Source organism: Schistocerca cancellata, chromosome 6 (genome assembly GCF_023864275.1).
Source record: "Schistocerca cancellata isolate TAMUIC-IGC-003103 chromosome 6, iqSchCanc2.1, whole genome shotgun sequence".
Taxonomy (NCBI): domain Eukaryota; kingdom Metazoa; phylum Arthropoda; class Insecta; order Orthoptera; family Acrididae; genus Schistocerca; species Schistocerca cancellata.
The window spans coordinates 74,358,880-74,378,050 of NC_064631.1; the positions used below are offsets into that span (position 1 = coordinate 74,358,880).

Below are 19,171 nucleotides of genomic sequence, written 5' to 3' on the forward strand. Positions count from 1 at the left end.
ACTCCTTTGTCTCGATGAAGCCTCAGTTTTTTGTAGAGCATTTAGAGGACAAGTTTGGGGAGGTAGAGGGCTTTTCCAAAATGCAGTGGGGGTCAGTCTTGATAAAAATGGCATCCTCCACCCAGTCATGGGCATTACTCCAGTGTGACAAGCTGGGGGATGTTTCCATTACCATCACGTCTCATATGAGCTTAAATATGGTCCAGGATATTATATTCCACAGGGACCTTCTTTTGCAGTCTGATGACGAGCTGCGTGCTGACTTAGAGCAACGAGGAGTTCATTTTGTCCGGCATGTACATTGGGGTCCGAGGGATAATCAGGTTGCCACTGGTGCCTTCATCTTGGCCTTCAAGGCTGACACATTAGCTGAGAAGGTCAAGGGGATGGTCTACTGCTGTGATGTCAAGCCATATATCCCTCACCCAATGCAGTGCTTTAAGTGCCGGAAGTTCAGACATATGTCTTGCCACTATACTTCCAGCATCACATGTCGATACTGTAGATGTCCTTTCCATCCCAATACTCCATGTGCCCTGCCTCTCATCTGTGTCAACTGCGGAGAGCATCATTCCCCTTGCTCACCAGATTGCAGTATTTTACAGTGAGAAAGGAAAACCATGGAATACAAGATTCTGGACTAACTGGCCTACACTGAGGACAAGAGGAAATTTGAGCGCCTACAGCCTGTGGCTATGACCTCCTCTTAAGCCTCCACTACACAGTTGTAGCCCCATCTGTTCCGCAAGTTCTAGTCAGCTCTCAGAGCTGGAAGACTACACCTGCCCCCTTGATAGAGGGGGACATTTCCCTCCCCATTGCTCCTGCATCACCTACCTCGTGAGCACTGTCCCTCCCCCCCCCCCCCTCCCCCAACCTCACCAGTCCCCACTTCTCAGCCAGAGAAGTGTAAGGTCTTCTTTGGCTCCTCTTGCTAGGACGGGGTTCCTTGGGTCACTCCCTTCCCAGGTTTCTGCTAGTGGGAAAGATAACACCTGCCAGTGACTCAAGTGCCCAAAAGCAGCTGGTTGTAGGGCTTCACGATCCTGCTCAGTCCCAAAAACTGAATCAGCGAAGCCCTCCCAGCCAGAGTAACCCAAGGATCAGCTAGAGATATCCAGAAAGAAGACCCCCAAGACCAAGGGAATTGCAGTGGCACCCACACCACCACTGCCTACAAGCTCTACATCTGAGGATGAGGCGAAGATTCTGGCATCTGCTGAGGACCTACATCTCACCAGACCCTCGGACGCAATGGATATAGCCTGTTCAGGAAATAAGTCAGTGGCAGCATGTGACTCTGAGGTGCAGACTACCTCAATGAGTGTTTCATGTCTTCCCAGTCTCACGATCATGTCATCCTCCAGTGGAATTGCGGTGTTTTTTTTCCACCACCTGGCTGAGCTACAGAACTGTTAAGCTTTACACCTGCTTTCTGCACTGCCCTCCAGGAAACCTGGTTCCCGGCAATGTGGACCCCTGCCCTTCGTGGCTACAGGGGATATTACAAGAACCGTAGTGAATACAATAGAGTGTCAGGTGGAGTTTGTGTTTATGTCCTGAAATTGGTATGTAATGTACCTGTGCTCCTTCAAACTCCTCTTGAAGCTGTAGCTGTCAGGATACGGACGACACAGGAAATAACTGTCTGCAACATATATCTCCCTCCAGACGGTGCGGTACCCCTGAATGTATTGGCTGCACTGATTGATCAACTCCCTAACTTTTCCTACGTTCAAAAGTTTTTGACACCCATAACCCCTTGTGGGGTAGCACCATGCTTACTGCCCATGGCAGAAATGTTGAAAATTTACTGTCCCAACTCGACCTCTGCCTCTTAACTACAGGCGCCGCCACACATTTCAGTGTGGCTCATGGTAGTTACTCGGCCATTGATTTATCAATTTGCAGCCCAGGACTCCTCCCAGCTATTCACTGGAGAGCACATGCTGACCTGTGTGGTAGTGAACACTTCCTCACCTTCCTGTCACTCCCCCAGCATCATACCCATGGGCACCTACCCAGATGAGCTTTAAACAAGGCAGATTTGTTACCTTCACCTCAGCTGTCACCACTGAATCTCTCCCATGTGGTGCCATCGATGTTGTGATTGAGCAGGTCACTACAATGATAATTTCTGCGTCGGAAAATGCAGTCCCCTGTTCTCTAGGATGCCCCCAGTGAAAGACAGTCCCTTGTTGGTTGCCGGAAGTCACTGAGGCAATTAAAGAGCTTCGGCAAGCTCTACAGCAACATGAGTGGCACCCTTCCCAAGAGCACCTAAAAGCCTTTAAGCGACTCCGTGCCTGCGTTCATCTGCTTATAAAACGATGGAAACAGGAGTGTTGGGAGAGGTACATGTCAACCACTGTGTGCCATACATCACCTTCCCAAGTCTGGACGAGACATCTTTTTGGGTACCAGACCCCAACAGGTGTCCCTGGCATTAACATCAATGGTGTGCTCTCTACCGACTCTAAACACGATTGCCGAGCACTTTGCTGAGCACTATGCTTGAGCCTCAGCGTTGGAGAACTACCCCCTCAGCCATTTGCACCCTCAAACAGCGGATGGAAAGGAAAGTCCTCTCATTCACTATGCACCACAGTGAACCCTATAACACCCTATTTACAGAGTGGGAGCTCCTCAGAACCCTTGCACATAGCCCTGACACAGCTCCTGGGCCGGATCGGATCCACAGTCAGACAATTAAACATCTCTTGTCTGACTACAAGTGATATTTCCTTGTCATCTTCAACTAGATCTGGTGTGATGGTGTCTTTCCATTGCAGTGGCGGGAGAGCACCATCATTCTGGTGCTAAAACCCAGTAAAAATCTGCTCGATGTGGATAGCTATTGGCCCATCAGCCTCATCAACGTTCTCCGTAAGCTGCTGGAACATATGGTGTGTCGGCGGTTGGGTTGGGTCCTGGAGTCACGTGGCCTACTGGCTCCATGCCAGGGCAGTTTCCGCCTGGGTCGCTCTACCACTGATAATTTTCAGTCCCTCGAGTCGCCAACATCTGGTTGCCGCCTTTTTGACATACGTAAAGCATACAACATCATATCCTTGCCACATTGTATGAGTGAGGTCTCCGGGGACCACTCCCGATATTTATCCCAAACTTCCTGTCGCTCCATACTTTCCATGTCCAAGTTGGTGCCTCCCATAGTTCCCCCCGTATTCAGGAGAATGCCGTTCAGGAGAATGGCGTTCCGCAGGGTTCTGTATTGAGTGTCTCTCTATTTTTAGTGGCCATCAACAGCCTAGCAGCAGCTGTAGGGCCGTCAGTCTCTCCTTCTCTGTATGCAATTGACTTGTGCATTTCATATTGCTCCTCCAGTACTGATGTTGCTGAGCGGCACCTACAGGGAACCATCCACAAGGCGCAGTCATGGGCTCTAGCCACGGCTTCCAGTTTTCAGCCGCAAAGTCATGTGTCATGCACAACTCTTGGCATTGTACCTTTCATCCAGAACCTGAATTTTATCTTAACAATGATCCACACACTGTAGTGGAGACGTACCGTTTCTTAGGACTCGTTTTTGATGCCCGATTGACTTGGCTACCTCACCTTCGTCAGCTTAAGCGGGAGTGCTGGCAGTGCCTCAGTGCTCTCCACTGCTTGAGCAACACCAACTGGGATGCAGATAGTTCTACACTGCTGCAGCTGTACAGAGCCTTTGTACAATCCCGTATTGGCTATGGGAGTCTGGTTTACATTTCAGCGGTGACCTCAGCGTTGCATTTCGTCGACCCAGTGCACCACTGTGGCGTTCGCTTAGCAACAGGAGCTTTTAGAGAGTGTCTGGTGACCAGTGTCCTGGTGGAGGCTGGAGACCCTCCATTGCAGATCAGACATGCACATCTGCTCCCCAGTTATGTTGCACACATTTGTAGTTCTCCTGGCTGCAGTTTATTCACTGTAGAGCTTGTGGCCGTATCTCGTGCACTTCAGTACATCCGTTTCTTCTCTGTTCTGACTCCCTGAGCAGCTTACAAGCTACAACCAGTGCTACCCTCACCATCCTTTTGTAGTGAACATCCAGGAGTCCATCTCTGCCTGGAAAGGCCCAGTTGTTCAGTGGTGTTTGTGTGGACCCCATGACACGTCAGAATCCCAGGCAATGAACTTGCTGACAGGCTGGCCAAACAGGCTACGAGTAAACCGCTCCTGGAGATGTGCATCTCTGAAACTGACCTGCGTTCTGTCTTAAGCTGCAAGGTTTTTTGGCTTTGGAAGGCGGAGTGGCATAACAGTATGCACAACAAACTGTGTGTCATTAAGGAGACTGAGAATGTGTGGAAGTCTTCCATGCTGGCTTCTCGCATGGAATCAGTTGTCCTTTGTCGAGTCTGCATTGACCATAAGTGGCTCACACATGGCTACCTCCTCCATCGCGAGGACACACCTCAGTGTCGCTGTGGCTCCCAAATGGCAGTAGTCTACCTCTTGCTGGACTGCCCATGTTTAGCTGCTCTGCAGCGGACTTTTAACTTTCACAGCACCCTACCTTCGGTGTTGGGTGACAATGCCTCATCAGCAGCCTTAGTTTTACGTTCTATTTGTGAGGTAGGCTTTTATCATTTGTTCTGAGTTTTAGCATGTGTCCTTTGTCCCTCTGTGTCCTCCACCCTAGGGCTTTTAGGATGGAGGTTTTAATGTGTTGCAGAGTGGCTGGCTTCTCCTTTTTTCTTCTTATGGTCAGCCACCCATGGTAATCTGCTTTCTTGTTTTTTATCTCCTTTCCCTGTTTCTAGTGTCTCTCTGTGGTTTTCTTGTCCTGTTTTGTCCATTGTAGTGTTTGTTGCCCTTCTGTCGTTCTTCTGGTCCTTCCTTTCTCCTGTTATTGTGCCGTACGTTTTCTTTATTTTCTTCTTTCCCTTGGGTAATTGTTCTACTGGGAAGAAGGGACCAATGATCTCACAGTTTGGTCCCTTTCCTCCCCCCCACTACCTTTTAAACCAGCCAACCAATCTTTGAACAAAGAGCTTCCAGTCATTAAATATTTTGAAATGCCTTAGCGGAAATACATGGGGAGCTGCCAGGTGCTGCCTCCTGTAGTTTTATAGGACATTTGTTCGATCGCGTTTAGATTATGGCAGCATGGTCTACAGATCAGCCCGTCCTTCCTACCTCAAGGTGTTGGATGCTGTCAACCATGAAGGCATTCGGATATCGACTGGAGCCTTTCGGATCAGCCTAGTTCAGAATCTGTGTGCAGAGGCTGGTGAACCACACTCTGGATTCGTCAGCACATCCTTTTGGCTTGACAGGTGCTGAAAATCTCAGCTTCGCTTCAGTCACTGACACCTTTGAGTGGTTGTTCAGGAATCGGCCCCATGCGACCAAGTCATTTGGGATATGTGCTACAGACTGTCTCAAGGATCTGAATCTATCAGGCATCAAAATACACAGCCAGGGATGGACCACATTGCCATCTTGGTGTCTTCAGAGGCCCAAAGTGATTTTAAGCTCGACACAGTACAAGACAACTTGTCCTCCGGATTATGTTTTTACAACTTGGTTTCATCCATTTTAAGTATGTACCACAGTTTTATTGTTGTTTATATAGATGGATCTCAGCAAGAGAATGTTCTCAATTGTTCTGCTGTTTTCCCTGATAGTGCTTTTAAAGTGCATCTTCTGGAATGATTTACAAATTATGATGCAGAATTGTATGGCATTCGGATGGCACTGGAGAGGATTCACAGACATCACTGTACAAGATTTCTTGTCTGTTCAGACTCACTTAGTGGACTGCAAGCACTTCACCAAATGTATCCAGTAGAGCATCTGATTCAGCTCATCCATGACTCCTTACAGTGGCTCCAACACCGTGGCAAGGAGGTGATCTTTTGCTGGGTACCTGGTCACAGGGCAACAGCATGGCTGACAAAGCTGCCAAGGAGGCATGTCAGGATGATACCGTCCATCAATGACCCATCCCGCTGCACGCCATCATCTCATTTTCTGACAGACGCTTCATGCATCAGTGGGAGACAGAATGGTTGCAGGTGACAGAAAACAAAGTGCAGTTGCTCAAATTGGCCACAAAGGTATGGCAGACTTCATGTCAGCCTCATCACTGGGAGGAAGTTCTGCTTACCAGACTGCGCATCAGACAAGCCCTTTAACACATGGCTTTCTCCTCCAGCGAGAGGATCCACCACTCTGTAAAGTTTGTGGCATGCCACTTTCAGTTCAGTGCATTGTGGCAACGTGTGTGCTACACACTGATATGAGGGCAACCCTCAGTCTCGATGGAGACCTGACCACCATCCTCGCAAATACTGATTCCAGTGTTACAAGGGTGGTGAAAGTTTTGAACTGTCAGGGCTCACCCCTAAATTGTTGAGAAAGGGAGGCAGAGTTTAATAAGTTATAAACTGCTCCACATGTGGGGACAGCCTTCATCCATACCCACGAGATCGGATGCTGACTTTTCATCAGGGTGCTGATGATCATGATGTTGAGTGCCCCTCACCTCAAATCATCGTCTTATTTACCATAGCTAAATAAAGGCCTTGAGGCACTCTTGGTTTAAGGGGGTATGTCATTGTTATCTATTATAATAATAGTTGCAAAAATCTATAATTGGACCAGAAGCTTAGAAATGAAATAAAATGAGACAACGAAGAGAAAAAGAGGAAAAGATGCCAAAACCATCCATAATACAGTAGGTAATAATTTGAGCAGTTGCTCAGTTGGTGTTTGGAGGTTTGGTGAGAAGCAAAGTCTGTGCACCTGCTATTGCAAAGGTTGAGTATGTTATTGAAAGCAGAGCCATGTCCAATTTTTGCTATTATGGCACACGTCGTCTGGTAGTTCGGTGCTTGTAAGAACTTTACATAATCCCGGGAGAGGAAGAGTGGGGCCTCCAAGTAAGTTATTTGGAATATAAAGGTAAAGTATATCATGCATATTGTAGATGTCTGCACTATATGAGAATAGGCATGTGAGTAAACAATGGAGCAAGCATACTTTGTGGTAATACTATCTTCCACTTATATATAATCAAGAGATATCTATGTAAGGAGGAGTAATGTGATTGTAGAAAGGTAAGTAGGGAGTGAATCCCACCAAAATGAAAGTAATTGTGAAGGTGGTAGGAATACTACAGTTTATAACTTATTTTCGAGTGTCACAGCTGTTGTAAACCATGAACTTTTTCTATTTCTTGTCTTTTAACTTGGATTCTTGTGTTTCTGCAGGATAAGAGGCAGTGACAATACATTGCTTAAAGTATGCCTTTCACCACAGGTAAAATTTCCATCCAATATCATCCCAAGATCCAATAAGGACTTGGTATTATCCAGAATGTTACAAGGATGGGATTTGCACATTGGTCTTGTCAGCAAGTAGCACAGTGAGAGGATTCCCTTTGTTTTAGGAAGTTTCAGGGTGATAAGATAGTTTTTGAGATTACATCACAAATTGATCTGGGTATACTACATTATATGTTCTACTTTTCGTCAAACTGTTGCCTCCAGGGAGCCATCCACAAGGCACAGTCATGGGCTCTAGCCCACGGCTTCCAGATTTCAGCTGCAAAGTCGTGTGTCATGCACTTGTCGGCATCATACCATTCATCCGGAACCTGCACTTTACCTTAATGACGATCCACTCACTATAGTGGAGACATATCAATTCCTAGGACTAGTTTTTTATGCTTGATTGACTTGGCTCCCTCATCTTCATCAGCTTATGCAGAAGTACTGGCAGCACCTCAATTCCCTCCATTGCCTGAGCAACACCAATTGGGGTGCAGATTGCTCTGCACTGCTGCAGCTCTACAGAGCCCTTGTCCAATCCCGAATTGACTGTGGGAGTGTGGTTTATGGTGCAGCAGTGTCTTCAGCATTGCATTTGCTCGACCCTGTGCACCAATGTGAGGTTCGATTAGCGACAGGAGCTTTTAGGATGAGTCCGATGACCAGCGTACTGGTGGAGGCTGGTGTCCCTCCATTGCAGATCAGACATGCGCAACTTCTTGCCAGTTACACAGCACACATTCATAGTTCCCCTGAGCATCCGAATTACCGTCTCTTTTTCCCACCCACGGCAGTCCATCTCCCGCATCGGCGGCCCAGATCAGGGTTGACGATTGTGGTTTGCGTGCGGTCCCTTCTCTCCGATTTGGAGTCCTTCCCTTTACCATCCCTACTTGCGGTCCGTTCATGTATGCCTCCGTGGTGTACACCTCGGCCGCAGCTTCATCTGGAGCTTTTACATGGCACTAAGGACTCCATTAACCCCGCCGCTCTCCACTGTCACTTCCTCTCGGTTCTTGACGTGTTCTGGGGCTCTGAAGTGGTTTACACAAACGGCTCAGTGGCTGATGGTCACATAGGCTTCGCATATGTTCATGGAGGACATACTGAGCAGCACTTCTTGCCAGTTGGCTGCAATATTTTCACTGCAGAGCTGGTGGCCATATCTCATGCTCTTGAGTATATCCGCTCATGCTCTGGTGAGTCATTTGTCTTGTGTACTGACTCACTGAGCAGCCTACAAGCTATCAGCCAGTGCTACCCATGCCACCCTCTGGTAGCATCCATTCAGGAGTCCATCTATGCCCTGGAACAGTCCTGCCATTCCGTGGTGTTTATGTGGACACCAGGACATGTCGGAATCCCCAGCAACGAACTTGTCGACAGGCTGGCCAAACAGGTGACACGGAAACCACTCCTGGAGGTAGGCATCTCCGAAGCTGACCTGTATTCTGTCTTACACCGCAGGGTTTTCTGGCTTTGGGAGACAGAATGGCATAACAGCATGCACAACAAACTGTGTGTCATTAAGGAGACTATGAATGTGTGGAAGTCTTCCATGCAGGCCTCTCACAGGGAATCAGTTGTCCTCTGCCAGCTCTGCATTGGCCATACATGGCTAATGCGCGGTTACCTACTCCGACACGCAGACCCACTTCAGTGTTGCTGTGGCTCCCAAATGACAGTTGTCCGCCTCTTGCTGGACTGCCCCCTTTTAGCCGCTCTGCGGCAGACTTTCAACTTTCCCAGCACCCTGCCTTCGGTGTTGGGTGATAATGCCTCCACAGCAGCTTTAGTTTTGTTTTATTCGTGAGGGTGGGTTTTATACTTCTATGTAGGTTTTAGTGCATGTCCTTTGTCCCTATTGTGTCCTCCATCCTAGTGCTTTTAGGGTGGAGGTTTTAGTGTGTTGCAGAGTGGATGGCTTTCCCTTTTTATTTTCATGGTTGGCCAGCCACTGTAATCTGCTTTCATGTTTTACTTTCTTCTGTTTCTGGAGTCTCTCTGTTGTTTTCTTGTCCTTTTTTGTTCCTTTTAGTGTTTGTTGCCTTCCCTTCATTCTTGTGGCTTTTCATTTCTTTCCACTTTTGTGTTATATGTTTCATCCATTTTATTCTCACACTTGTGGCATTTTTGTATTGGGAACGAGGGACTGATGACCTCATAGCTTGGTCCAGTTTGGTCCCATCTCCCACCTCTAAACCAACCAACCCTCCTCCTCCTCCTCCTCCTCCTCCTCCTCTTGGCAGGTACACCCATGATGTTAACTGTGGGGTACATAATTTTATACATTGTAGTGCATACATATGTCCAGTGTCCATCTGAGTAACTGCATAGGCGCAGACTGGCTATCTTACCCCCAGGTGACCTCCTATAGTACTGGTAAATCACTTCAACAATGTTGCTGGTTCCCAAGTGTATAATGTGTGGTGCTGAGGCCACTACAGCACACCTTCTGCAGGGGGAAACACATAGTAACTGTCAGTTTATGAAGCTGCCATGCCAGTGGCATAGTATTAGTAGTCACTTTCGGGTGGTGACAGTTGTAACCTCTTCTCATGACATTAGGCACAGTGAGGCATCTGTATCTGTGTGTGCAGTGAGTTGTTGGGAATGGAGAAGCCACACAGTGCCCGGAAGTGGCTGGAAATTCAATTATATCTTTGGCACTTAGGTATGTCGATTTTTACCTGAAGAATCAGTGCGCTGTCACCGTGTTCTATGACTGAGTGGGGGCCTTGGGAAGATGGATCCATTTTGTGTAATGGGCTGCTGTGCAAAACAAACTGTGTTGCATAATGCCCAGGTCTGTGAAAACAAACACAACCGACTTGTGTGGTGCAAGGCATGCTCTGGTCAAAACTCTCCCATCTTTTTCCAGAGGTTTGTTACAAATGTAGGTGCCGTGCTAGCATGTGTGGCAGATTGGGACAAAGAACTTGCACAGCATTTGCAGCTGATCATGATTGAGGTGGTCTGCTGCAAACAGCTGACAGTCATCACTCATATCACTGTGCAGTCCAAGTAGTGCTAGTGGGAGTAGGTTCACCCAAGACCCCTTCATGTGGCACTTTATGGCAGCCTTAAGTGAACAGTGAAGGCATTCTACCACCACAGTAAAAGCTCCATGATATATTGTTGTTCTTCTGTGGTGAGAAGCATAAAGTTGTGCTGTAGTACTGAACACCTCTGCCACCCAATGGCAACCTGGATCACATCTCATATTCTGGGCAACCGATACACAATATCCAACAGAGAGTAAAAGTGCAGGCTACTCTTTGTTGTCTCATCTTGTAAAGGTAAAACCTATGGCTACCTCCCAGACCTGTCGATCTGTCACGCAGTAACAGAAGTTGTGAGAGCAGATAGCAGGGGGCCAATGAGATCCCCATGCAGATGTGCAAAACGAGCATCGGAAGTAACAAAGTTTTCGAGTGGTGTCTGGATGTGGCATGTCACTTTTCACTTCTGGCAGGAGTACATTCTGGGATGCACGAATTTCAGTGTTTATGCACATTAGGCCATACATGGTGTTATCACCAGTGCTCTCACTACGCGGATGCATGGATGACTTAATCAGTGCGAAGGCTCGAAGAAGCAATGGCATAGTGATGTTTGGTGTATGTGGTTATATCAGCCTGTGGCTTCACTAGACTACACTGCTATGTGAGTGACTGGCAGTGGCACACACAGCAATTGGTGGCCCAATGTTCCCTACAACGCATCCTTCATTTCAAATTATAGCTGTGTGCTGTTAAGTTATCCATTAACAAATGAAGATGAGCAAAAACATCTTAAAATACTAAACAGAGTTTGTGATTCAGAGTTGGGGGTTTCATATAAGCCAACAAAGTCTTCGCTGATGCTTAAGGAATCATCGACAATATGAATACAAAATGACACTTCTTCGTGTATTGAAGAATCACTTGTTTCTTCAACCATAATAGAAAAATGTTGATTGAAGCCAATACCTTTCTCAATACAGACTTCCCTAGTAGATCAATGATCTAATTTTGAATATCGTGGGACGTCCACTTATACCCGGAATGCCCTAACCAATATTTAAACTCAGATATGTCATTCTTTCAGAGATCCAACTATTGAAAAAAAATTGAGCTTACATCTTCGTGTCCTCTAATTGCTAGTCATTGTCGGCATAGAAATTGCACAGTAGGAAAAATTTTCTCAAGAGCTAAAGGCCTTTCTTCATATCACTATCTAACTGTTCATTCAATTGGGAGGCCACACTTCAGTTGGGGATAGAACTGTTTCAGAAAACCTTCTTTATGCGTAAATGTATTTTCATGAAGACAGAATTTTTCCAAAGCCTTTTTTCAGTTAGGGAACCGTACAGAAGTAAATGCATTTTTCTTTTATGTATTTATTTACCTTTTTTTTTTTGGAAATTGTAATAGATTTTTAGCATCCACCTCTTTGCGGGTTTTGCAAACACTTTTTCAGTAGATGCTTCATACTCTAGCCATTTGATCCAACCAAGACATCTGAAATGATCTTCCCTTACTGGACTGTCCAGGTTTGGGCTGTGAATGGTTCTCACCTGAAGCCAACGAAGCAATTGACGACACAGTAATTGTTGGAGGTTGATTCGCAGCTATCATCAACTTGCAGCATGCCTTTTTGTTAACGAATTTATCCATTGCAAACTTAATTCACAATACACTATGTGACTAAAGTAAACGAATAAAATATAGTCATACAAAATAAATAGTCCGAAACATTCCACGTGGGAAAAATATATTTAAAAAGAAAGATGATGAGACTTACCAAACAAAAGCGCTGGCAGGTCGATAGACACACAAACATACACACAAAATTCTAGCTTTCGCAACCAATGGTTGCCAAATCAGGAAAGAGGGAAGGAGAAGGAAAGACAAAAGGATATGGGTTTTAAGGGAGAGGGTAAGGAGTCATTCCAATCCCGGGAGCGGAAAGACTTACCTTAGGGGGAAAAAAGGACAGGTATACACTCGCGCGCACACACACACACACACACACACACACACACACACACACACACACACACACACACATATGTCTGCTTGTGTCTGTGTATATGCGGATGGATATGTGTGTGTGTGTGTGTGTGTGTGTGTGTGTGTGTGTGTGTGTGTGTGCGCGCGAGTGTATACCTGTCCTTTTTTCCCCCTAAGGTAAGTCTTTCCGCTCCCGGGATTGGAATGACTCCTTACCCTCTCCCTTAAAACCCATATCCTTTTGTCTTTCCTTCTCCTTCCCTCTTTCCTGATGAGGAGAATTTTGTGTGTATGTTTGTGTTTGTTTGTGTGTCTATCGACCTGCCAGCGCTTTTGTTTGGTAAGTCTCATCATCTTTCTTTTTAAATATAAAATAAATAGTCCATTAGACACAAAAGTTGGAACACTAAACACGTCTGCAGCATGCACTGAATGAAACTATCCACACTGAATGACTGCAACAGCAGGGTGGGATTTATATAGCTGCGGCATCATAATGTCTCGAAGCGTCAAGGCGATGCGAGGTGGAGGCCACAGTGCTGGCCCACCGGCGCCAGACTTTACACGAAGGTGCGCACACCAGGACAAATTCTAAGTGTGTCCACAGCACTGTAACACTATCATGATTCACACCTTTCATTTTCAGTTAACCTGCTTACTATCATAAGAGTTATTTGTTTTAACTCATTACTGAATGTTTTTTAAAAAGTAACTATCGTCAAACCAGGAAAATAAAAAAATTCCAACATAATTTGTGATTTTACAAAGCATAATATAACTAATAAATTTCTTAAATTATTGGGGGGGGGGGGGTGCTCCGTGCCCCCCCCCCCCTCCCCCCAAACGAATTTTTGAGGGGGCTCAGGCCCCATGGAGTCAGCGCCAGGCCCAGGGAGAGGTGATTGCCTGAGTTGTTACTTTCCCAACTGCCAAAAGGTCTCACTGTTAAGAGTTTGGGAGGTGTGACCTGAGGTGTAACAACTGTCTAAGGTGGATGAGCTCGCCCCCTCCCCCTGTGACGGAGCACACAATTGAAGATGCTGGCAACTGTGGGGGATTTTTTCACAGTGAGCCAGTCACCATCTCAATCTATGTCTACTAATCACAAATAGAATGAGGCTAAAGATTCAAAGACGCCCATCTGCCTCTCATTTCCTCGAGGTATCCTGTACTGAAGAAGGCCAGTTCTTTGCTGCAGTTAATCCGTTTGTTATTCAGAAAGGTGTTGGTGCAACTGCAGGCCTGTGAAATCCTGCTCTTGCTTACATAATGGGACTTTGATTATGGCAACCAATTGTGATTTTCAAGCCAAACAACTGCATGCAGTTTCACTCCTCCACCACTATCCTGTTTGTGTAAAGGCCCATTGTACGCTGAATTCTTCAAATTTGTACTCAGCTGTTTGATTGTGTGATCGAGGGAGAAATCCAAATTTATCTCTATAATCAGAGTGTCACTGTGGTCCATTGTGTAATGAAAAAGGTTGATGCATATTTAGTTGACTACATGCACTCTTTTTCTCAAATTTGACCGAGTAGTGCTGCAATCAGTGATTAAGGCAGGCTATGAAGTCATTACAGTCTAGCTGTACATTCCAAACCTGATGCATTGCTACGTGTATCAATGTTATAAGCACAGTTATGTGTCCTGTAAAAACAAAGCCACATGTGTTACTTTTGGTAGAAATGCTCATGAGGGTGATTGGCTGCCTCTTCCTCCCTGCTGCATTAATTGTAATGGCGACCATGCCGCCTCATCTCTTGAATGATCTTGATGAGTGGACCATCCAGGAGGTCCAAGTGAAGGAAAAAGTACCCTACCCTGTTGCCCACAAGTTATTGGCAAGTCAAAAACCCTGCATTTTACCATCCGACACTTATACCACCGTTCTTGCTATGTCTCACTCCTCAAAGGACATGGCCAAGCAGATTTGAATACTGCAGTTGTGAAATTGCCCAGTATCAGGGTAGCACCCCCATCTCCTTCTTGTACTGCTGCGCAACAAGTCACCAGATCTTCACCTCTGGGTGCAAAATCAGAACTTTCGAGAGCAGTCACTATCTTCATATATAGTTAAAGGCTACCCGGCCAATGACCTTCGTCTGTGCAAATGCACACAGGTTGCCCAAACTCTTACGGGAATCATCACCTTAGTGTGCACAAGTAATGAGTGGATGGGCAAATATCTATTAGATATATTACGTATGTAGAGTGTGGACAGTTGGGAATGTGGAATGTGGGTCTCACGGGAAGCGTGCAAGGGATAAGTCCCTGCAGTCGTGTTATTCATCTATGTCCTTGGTGGCACAGCTGGATAGAGCATCTGTCATGTAAGCAGGAGATCTCGAGTCCCGGTCAGGGCACACATTTTCAGCTATCCCCATCGAGGTATATCAACACCACCTGTCGGCAGCTGAGGGCTTCAATTAATTATCATTTACTACCCCTCTGTGTCTCAGTCCCCTGGTGTACTGAGGCATGCTGCAACATGATTCGCACACCGAGATGTGCTGTCTCCATTTTTAACCATCATCCTATGATGGCAGATCGTATTCATTATTAACTGTCACGTGCAGTGTCATCGCATTCTTCAGGATAGCAAAATAAGCTAGCTAGGTTTATTGTAAGTCTCTTTGGGTTTGCTGCCAGATCCTAAAATCTACTTGATTCAATATTTCAGCGATCCAACTGTTCACCATCTTCAGGAGAACGCTGCTTCTACTGAAGATGGTGAACAGTTGGATCGCCGAATTATAGAATCAGATTGATTTTTGGACCGGTGGATTTGTGGATCCGGCAGCAAACCCGAAGAGACTTTCAAGACTTATTACACAGAGAAGGCCTACAAAGTAACATCTAGCTGTATTTCATTTACTAGTTCTTTTAACCGTTTCACAACTCTTCTGTCATGTGGGACAACCTCTATTGGCTCTCTGGGACCAAGGTCCATTCACCAAGTTCTGGCCTGACTGTAGCAAATTACGTCATTGTGCACCCTATTACGATCTCCAACATCTTTGGCCACTATTTTGGAGAAATTTCGAGATCCACCCACTATCACCCTCCCTTGGAAACAAGAAGGCTCGAGTGATACCCTTCTCCTCTCAGAATCCTGAACGCTACAATGCTGCCTTTACTATGAGGGAGCTCTCACTTCATCCTGATCTTCGTCACAGGGCTGGACGATAATTAGCCTGCATGCCTATTTTCGTTCACTGCTTTCATGTGGCATCATATTTTGGGGCAGTTCATCACTAAGAGAAAAAAATATTCATTGCACAAAAGCATGTAATCAGAATAATAGTTGGAGCCCACCCAAGATCACCTAGCAGACATTTATTTAAGGAAGTCAGGATAGTCACAGTACCTTCGCAATACATATATTCACTTGGGAAATTTGTTGTTATTATCCATCTCAATTCAAAAATAGCCACAACACTACAAGAAAGGATGATCTTCATTATTCTGGATTAAATCTCACTTTGGCACAGAAAGAGGTGAAATTATGCCACCACAAAAATCTTTGGTCATTTGCCAAATAGCGTTAAAAGTCTGATAGACAGCCAACCAACATTTAAAAGCAAATTAAAAGAATTTCTAAATGACAGCTCGTTCTACTCATAGATGGATTTTTAAATATAAAGTAGTAAATGTAAAAAAAAAAAAAAATTAATTAATTATTTTGTGTAAGGAAAACTTTTGTAAAGCGACATGTTCCACATGATTACAAAATGTCATATTGATGATCTATGGAACAAGTATTAATGTATGTATGTACAAATGCATCTTCCCACAAGCACTCTGTTACTGTCCACCAATGCTACCCTGTTACCTTCCCCATAGCCGTCTTAGCCTCCCCCTTAACTCTGCTGCTGAGACTGCTTCTCCCACCATGTGCAGTTGCTCACAGTATGGTCCCAGTGGATAGAAAGAGACAGAGGTCAAGTGGATGTAAATTGTGCTTGCATGAATGTGTGTCCGGTCTACTTTAGGAGGAGGCCTTTTGCCCAGAAGCTCAAATGTTCCACAGTCGTTTTGTTGTGCCTATCTGCAGCTCGGCATCTCCTCTATGTGGTGTGTAGCACTCCATCCTTTCCATAATATTGTCAATAGTGCTTCCTCACTTCATGTTTTTTTGAGTTCAATTGTATGTTTTTTACCTTTAAAACAATGGTACGTGTCATGTGTTGAATAACCTTCATTCTTGATATTGTGAAGGTGAATAGCTGTTTAATGCGAATAATTATTTAGTCTTACCTGAACTAGTATCAACAAAAAAAAAATCAATATTTGAAAATGTAATATTATATAGCTAAATAAAAGTAGCAGTGGAAAGAAACACACAAAAAATATGGAAATGCACAAACTTCTGCTGCCGCTGATCCTTCTGCTGACAGAAAGGGTGGAGGGAAAGGAAGAGGAAGGACAGAAAAGGATTGGTGAGATTTAAGAAATGGGAGGGGGGGGGGGTGTTAAGGGAGATATACTGCAATGGGATGAGAAGGAAAGACTGACTGCTGGCACCTGCATCAGACAAGATTTGAAAACCTATAACTTAAAGATTGAAGACAGGGTAATAAACAACACAAATTACTGAAAAAAGCATTATGCAAAATTCAATAACAGCAGAAAACTAAGTGCATTATACATGGTAGATTGGTGGGGGGAGTAAATGTTTTGGGGAGTAAATATTTTGCCATTTGCAGGGCTGCTACAGGTGTTGGTAGGAGGGCACATCAGTTTTTTGAATCTGCGCTCGAACAAATGTTTCTTGTTTGCAAGTCTGTATAGGATGGAATGTCCGACATGAAAAGGATGTCAAAATGTAAGTACTGTTATTTGTTTGTAGGCTTAATGTGTGTAGCTGGCCCTTGGTGAGGATAAAGTCAACATCAAGAACAGTGGAATGAGATTTGGACTAGGACCATGTGAAATTTAATTGGAGATTAAGTTCTCAGGTTTTCATGTCTCATCTGGTGCAAGCACCGATGATCAGTCTTTCCTTCTCATCCCATAAATCTCCCCTATCCAGGCTTCAGGGTGACATTTCTGAAATCTTGCCAGTCCTTTTTCTTCATCCCTCTTCCTTTCCATTCAACCCTTCTGGCAGAATGAGCCAATGGCTCTGAAAACTTGTGAAATTCTGCATATTTTGTGCGCGCTTTTCCTGCCACTGCTTGGTGAGTAGATTTTTGAACTAGTATCAGGCATTATGCCCATTATTCTGTTGCTGTCGAATACTTGTTTGACAAGACAGAGTGGGGTGGCTCAGTTGCAAGACACTGGACTCTTACTCGAATGGACAGCAGTTAAAAGCTTTGTCCCACCATCCAGATTTAGGTACAATGTGAATTCTCTAAATCATTAAAGGTGAAAGCTGGGATGGTTTCTTTGAAAGAGCATGGTCAATTTCCTTCCCTGTCCTTCATCAATTCAATTTTGTATCCCATCCCTACTGACATAATCATGTTCATCTCTTCTTTCTTTTAGTTCAGCAAGAAATTGATACTATGCAGTTCCAGTCTTTATTGTATGAAAAATTTCCTTTCATTAATCAGTTGTTCATTCAGATTTGCAAGAATTATTAGTTTTGTAGTGTTTAATTTCTGTTCTTGTGTGTGATTCTGTATTAAAAATTTGTCATTTAGTATTCCTTTCATTGTTGTATTATTCTGTTTGCAGTTGAAGTAACACTCAGGGGTCCTGTTGCTGCAGACACGGGCATGGTAATGAACATCAGTGATCTCAAGAAGTACATGAATGAAGCGATCATGGATGTAATGGATCATAAGAATCTTGATAAAGATGTTCCTTATTTTAAAGACATAGTCAGTACAACGGAAAATGTTGCTATATTTATATGGAATAACTTAAAATCCCTGCTACCTAACCCAGAAATACTGTATGAAGTAAAAATCCATGAAACTGAAAAAAATATTGTTATTTACAGAGGTGAATTTGCATGAAAATTATCTCAAAGTAATACAGTCTTAACTGAACTGACTGACTTAAGTTTCCTGGTGATCAGGATGTTCGCTGTCATCTATTATCACAGCTGAGATTGATTCTTACAATCCATATGGTATATTTTAAGAAACATTGGTGTTTTGATAACAATGATTGACTTTTGAGGCATTCAGCACTGTTGAGACAAGAGCCCATTTATTTTATTGTAATGTTATTATGCCTGTTGTAATGCATCCTCAAACATTTTTGCAACATTGTCATTTATTGTAAGAGCTTACAAAGTGCAAGAATAGAACGTGTTTTGTAATTTTTGTAATTTTTTTTTTTTTTTTTTTTTTTTTTTTTTACAGAAAAGCATGCCTTTCACGTGTGGTATTCTGTAGTTTAAATTTTAATTTCACTTTCTGCTTTACTTTGCCTCTCTATCATAAAAAGTCATGTAAACTGATGGCAGTGACTGTTGAACATGTTTCCTATTTTTGCAATTTATATATAGATTAAGATTCAATCTTGTGTGTATTAAGTACCAGCATCATGAAAGGAGTTGTCTTTATATTTGATAATAAATAAATAAATAATACATGTGTGTGTTTTTAGGTCCTTCTGAGTATTTATACTTCAAATTCTTGTGATTTGTGACTGTAATATGTTTGTTTTTATCTAACAGGTAGCATTTATCAAATAGCAATAAGATGATGTGCTACAGATGCGAAATTTAACCGACAGGAAGAAGATGTTGTGATATGCAAATGATTAGCTTTCCAGAGCATTCACACAAGGTTGGCACCGGTGGTGACACCTACAACGTGCTGACATGAGGAAAGTTTCCAACCGATTTCTCATACACAAACAGCAGTTGACCGATGTTGCCTGGTGAAACGTTGTTGTGATGCCTCGTGTAAGGAGGAGAAATGTGTACCATCACGTTTCCGA

At 44.3% G+C, this 19,171-nt stretch overlaps 1 protein-coding gene across 1 annotated transcript in view; it reads left to right on the forward strand.

The window, feature by feature from the left end:
- Positions 1–18,816, forward strand: part of LOC126191031 (6-pyruvoyl tetrahydrobiopterin synthase) — a 32,938-nt gene extending 14,122 nt beyond the window's left edge. Inside the window, exon 3 of the mRNA XM_049931736.1 lies at positions 17,954–18,816. Within this exon, the coding sequence (XP_049787693.1) occupies positions 17,954–18,237 (284 nt within the window). The 3' untranslated portion in view covers positions 18,238–18,816. The remainder of the gene's footprint in view (positions 1–17,953) is intronic.
- The last annotated feature ends 355 nt before the right edge of the window (positions 18,817–19,171 follow it).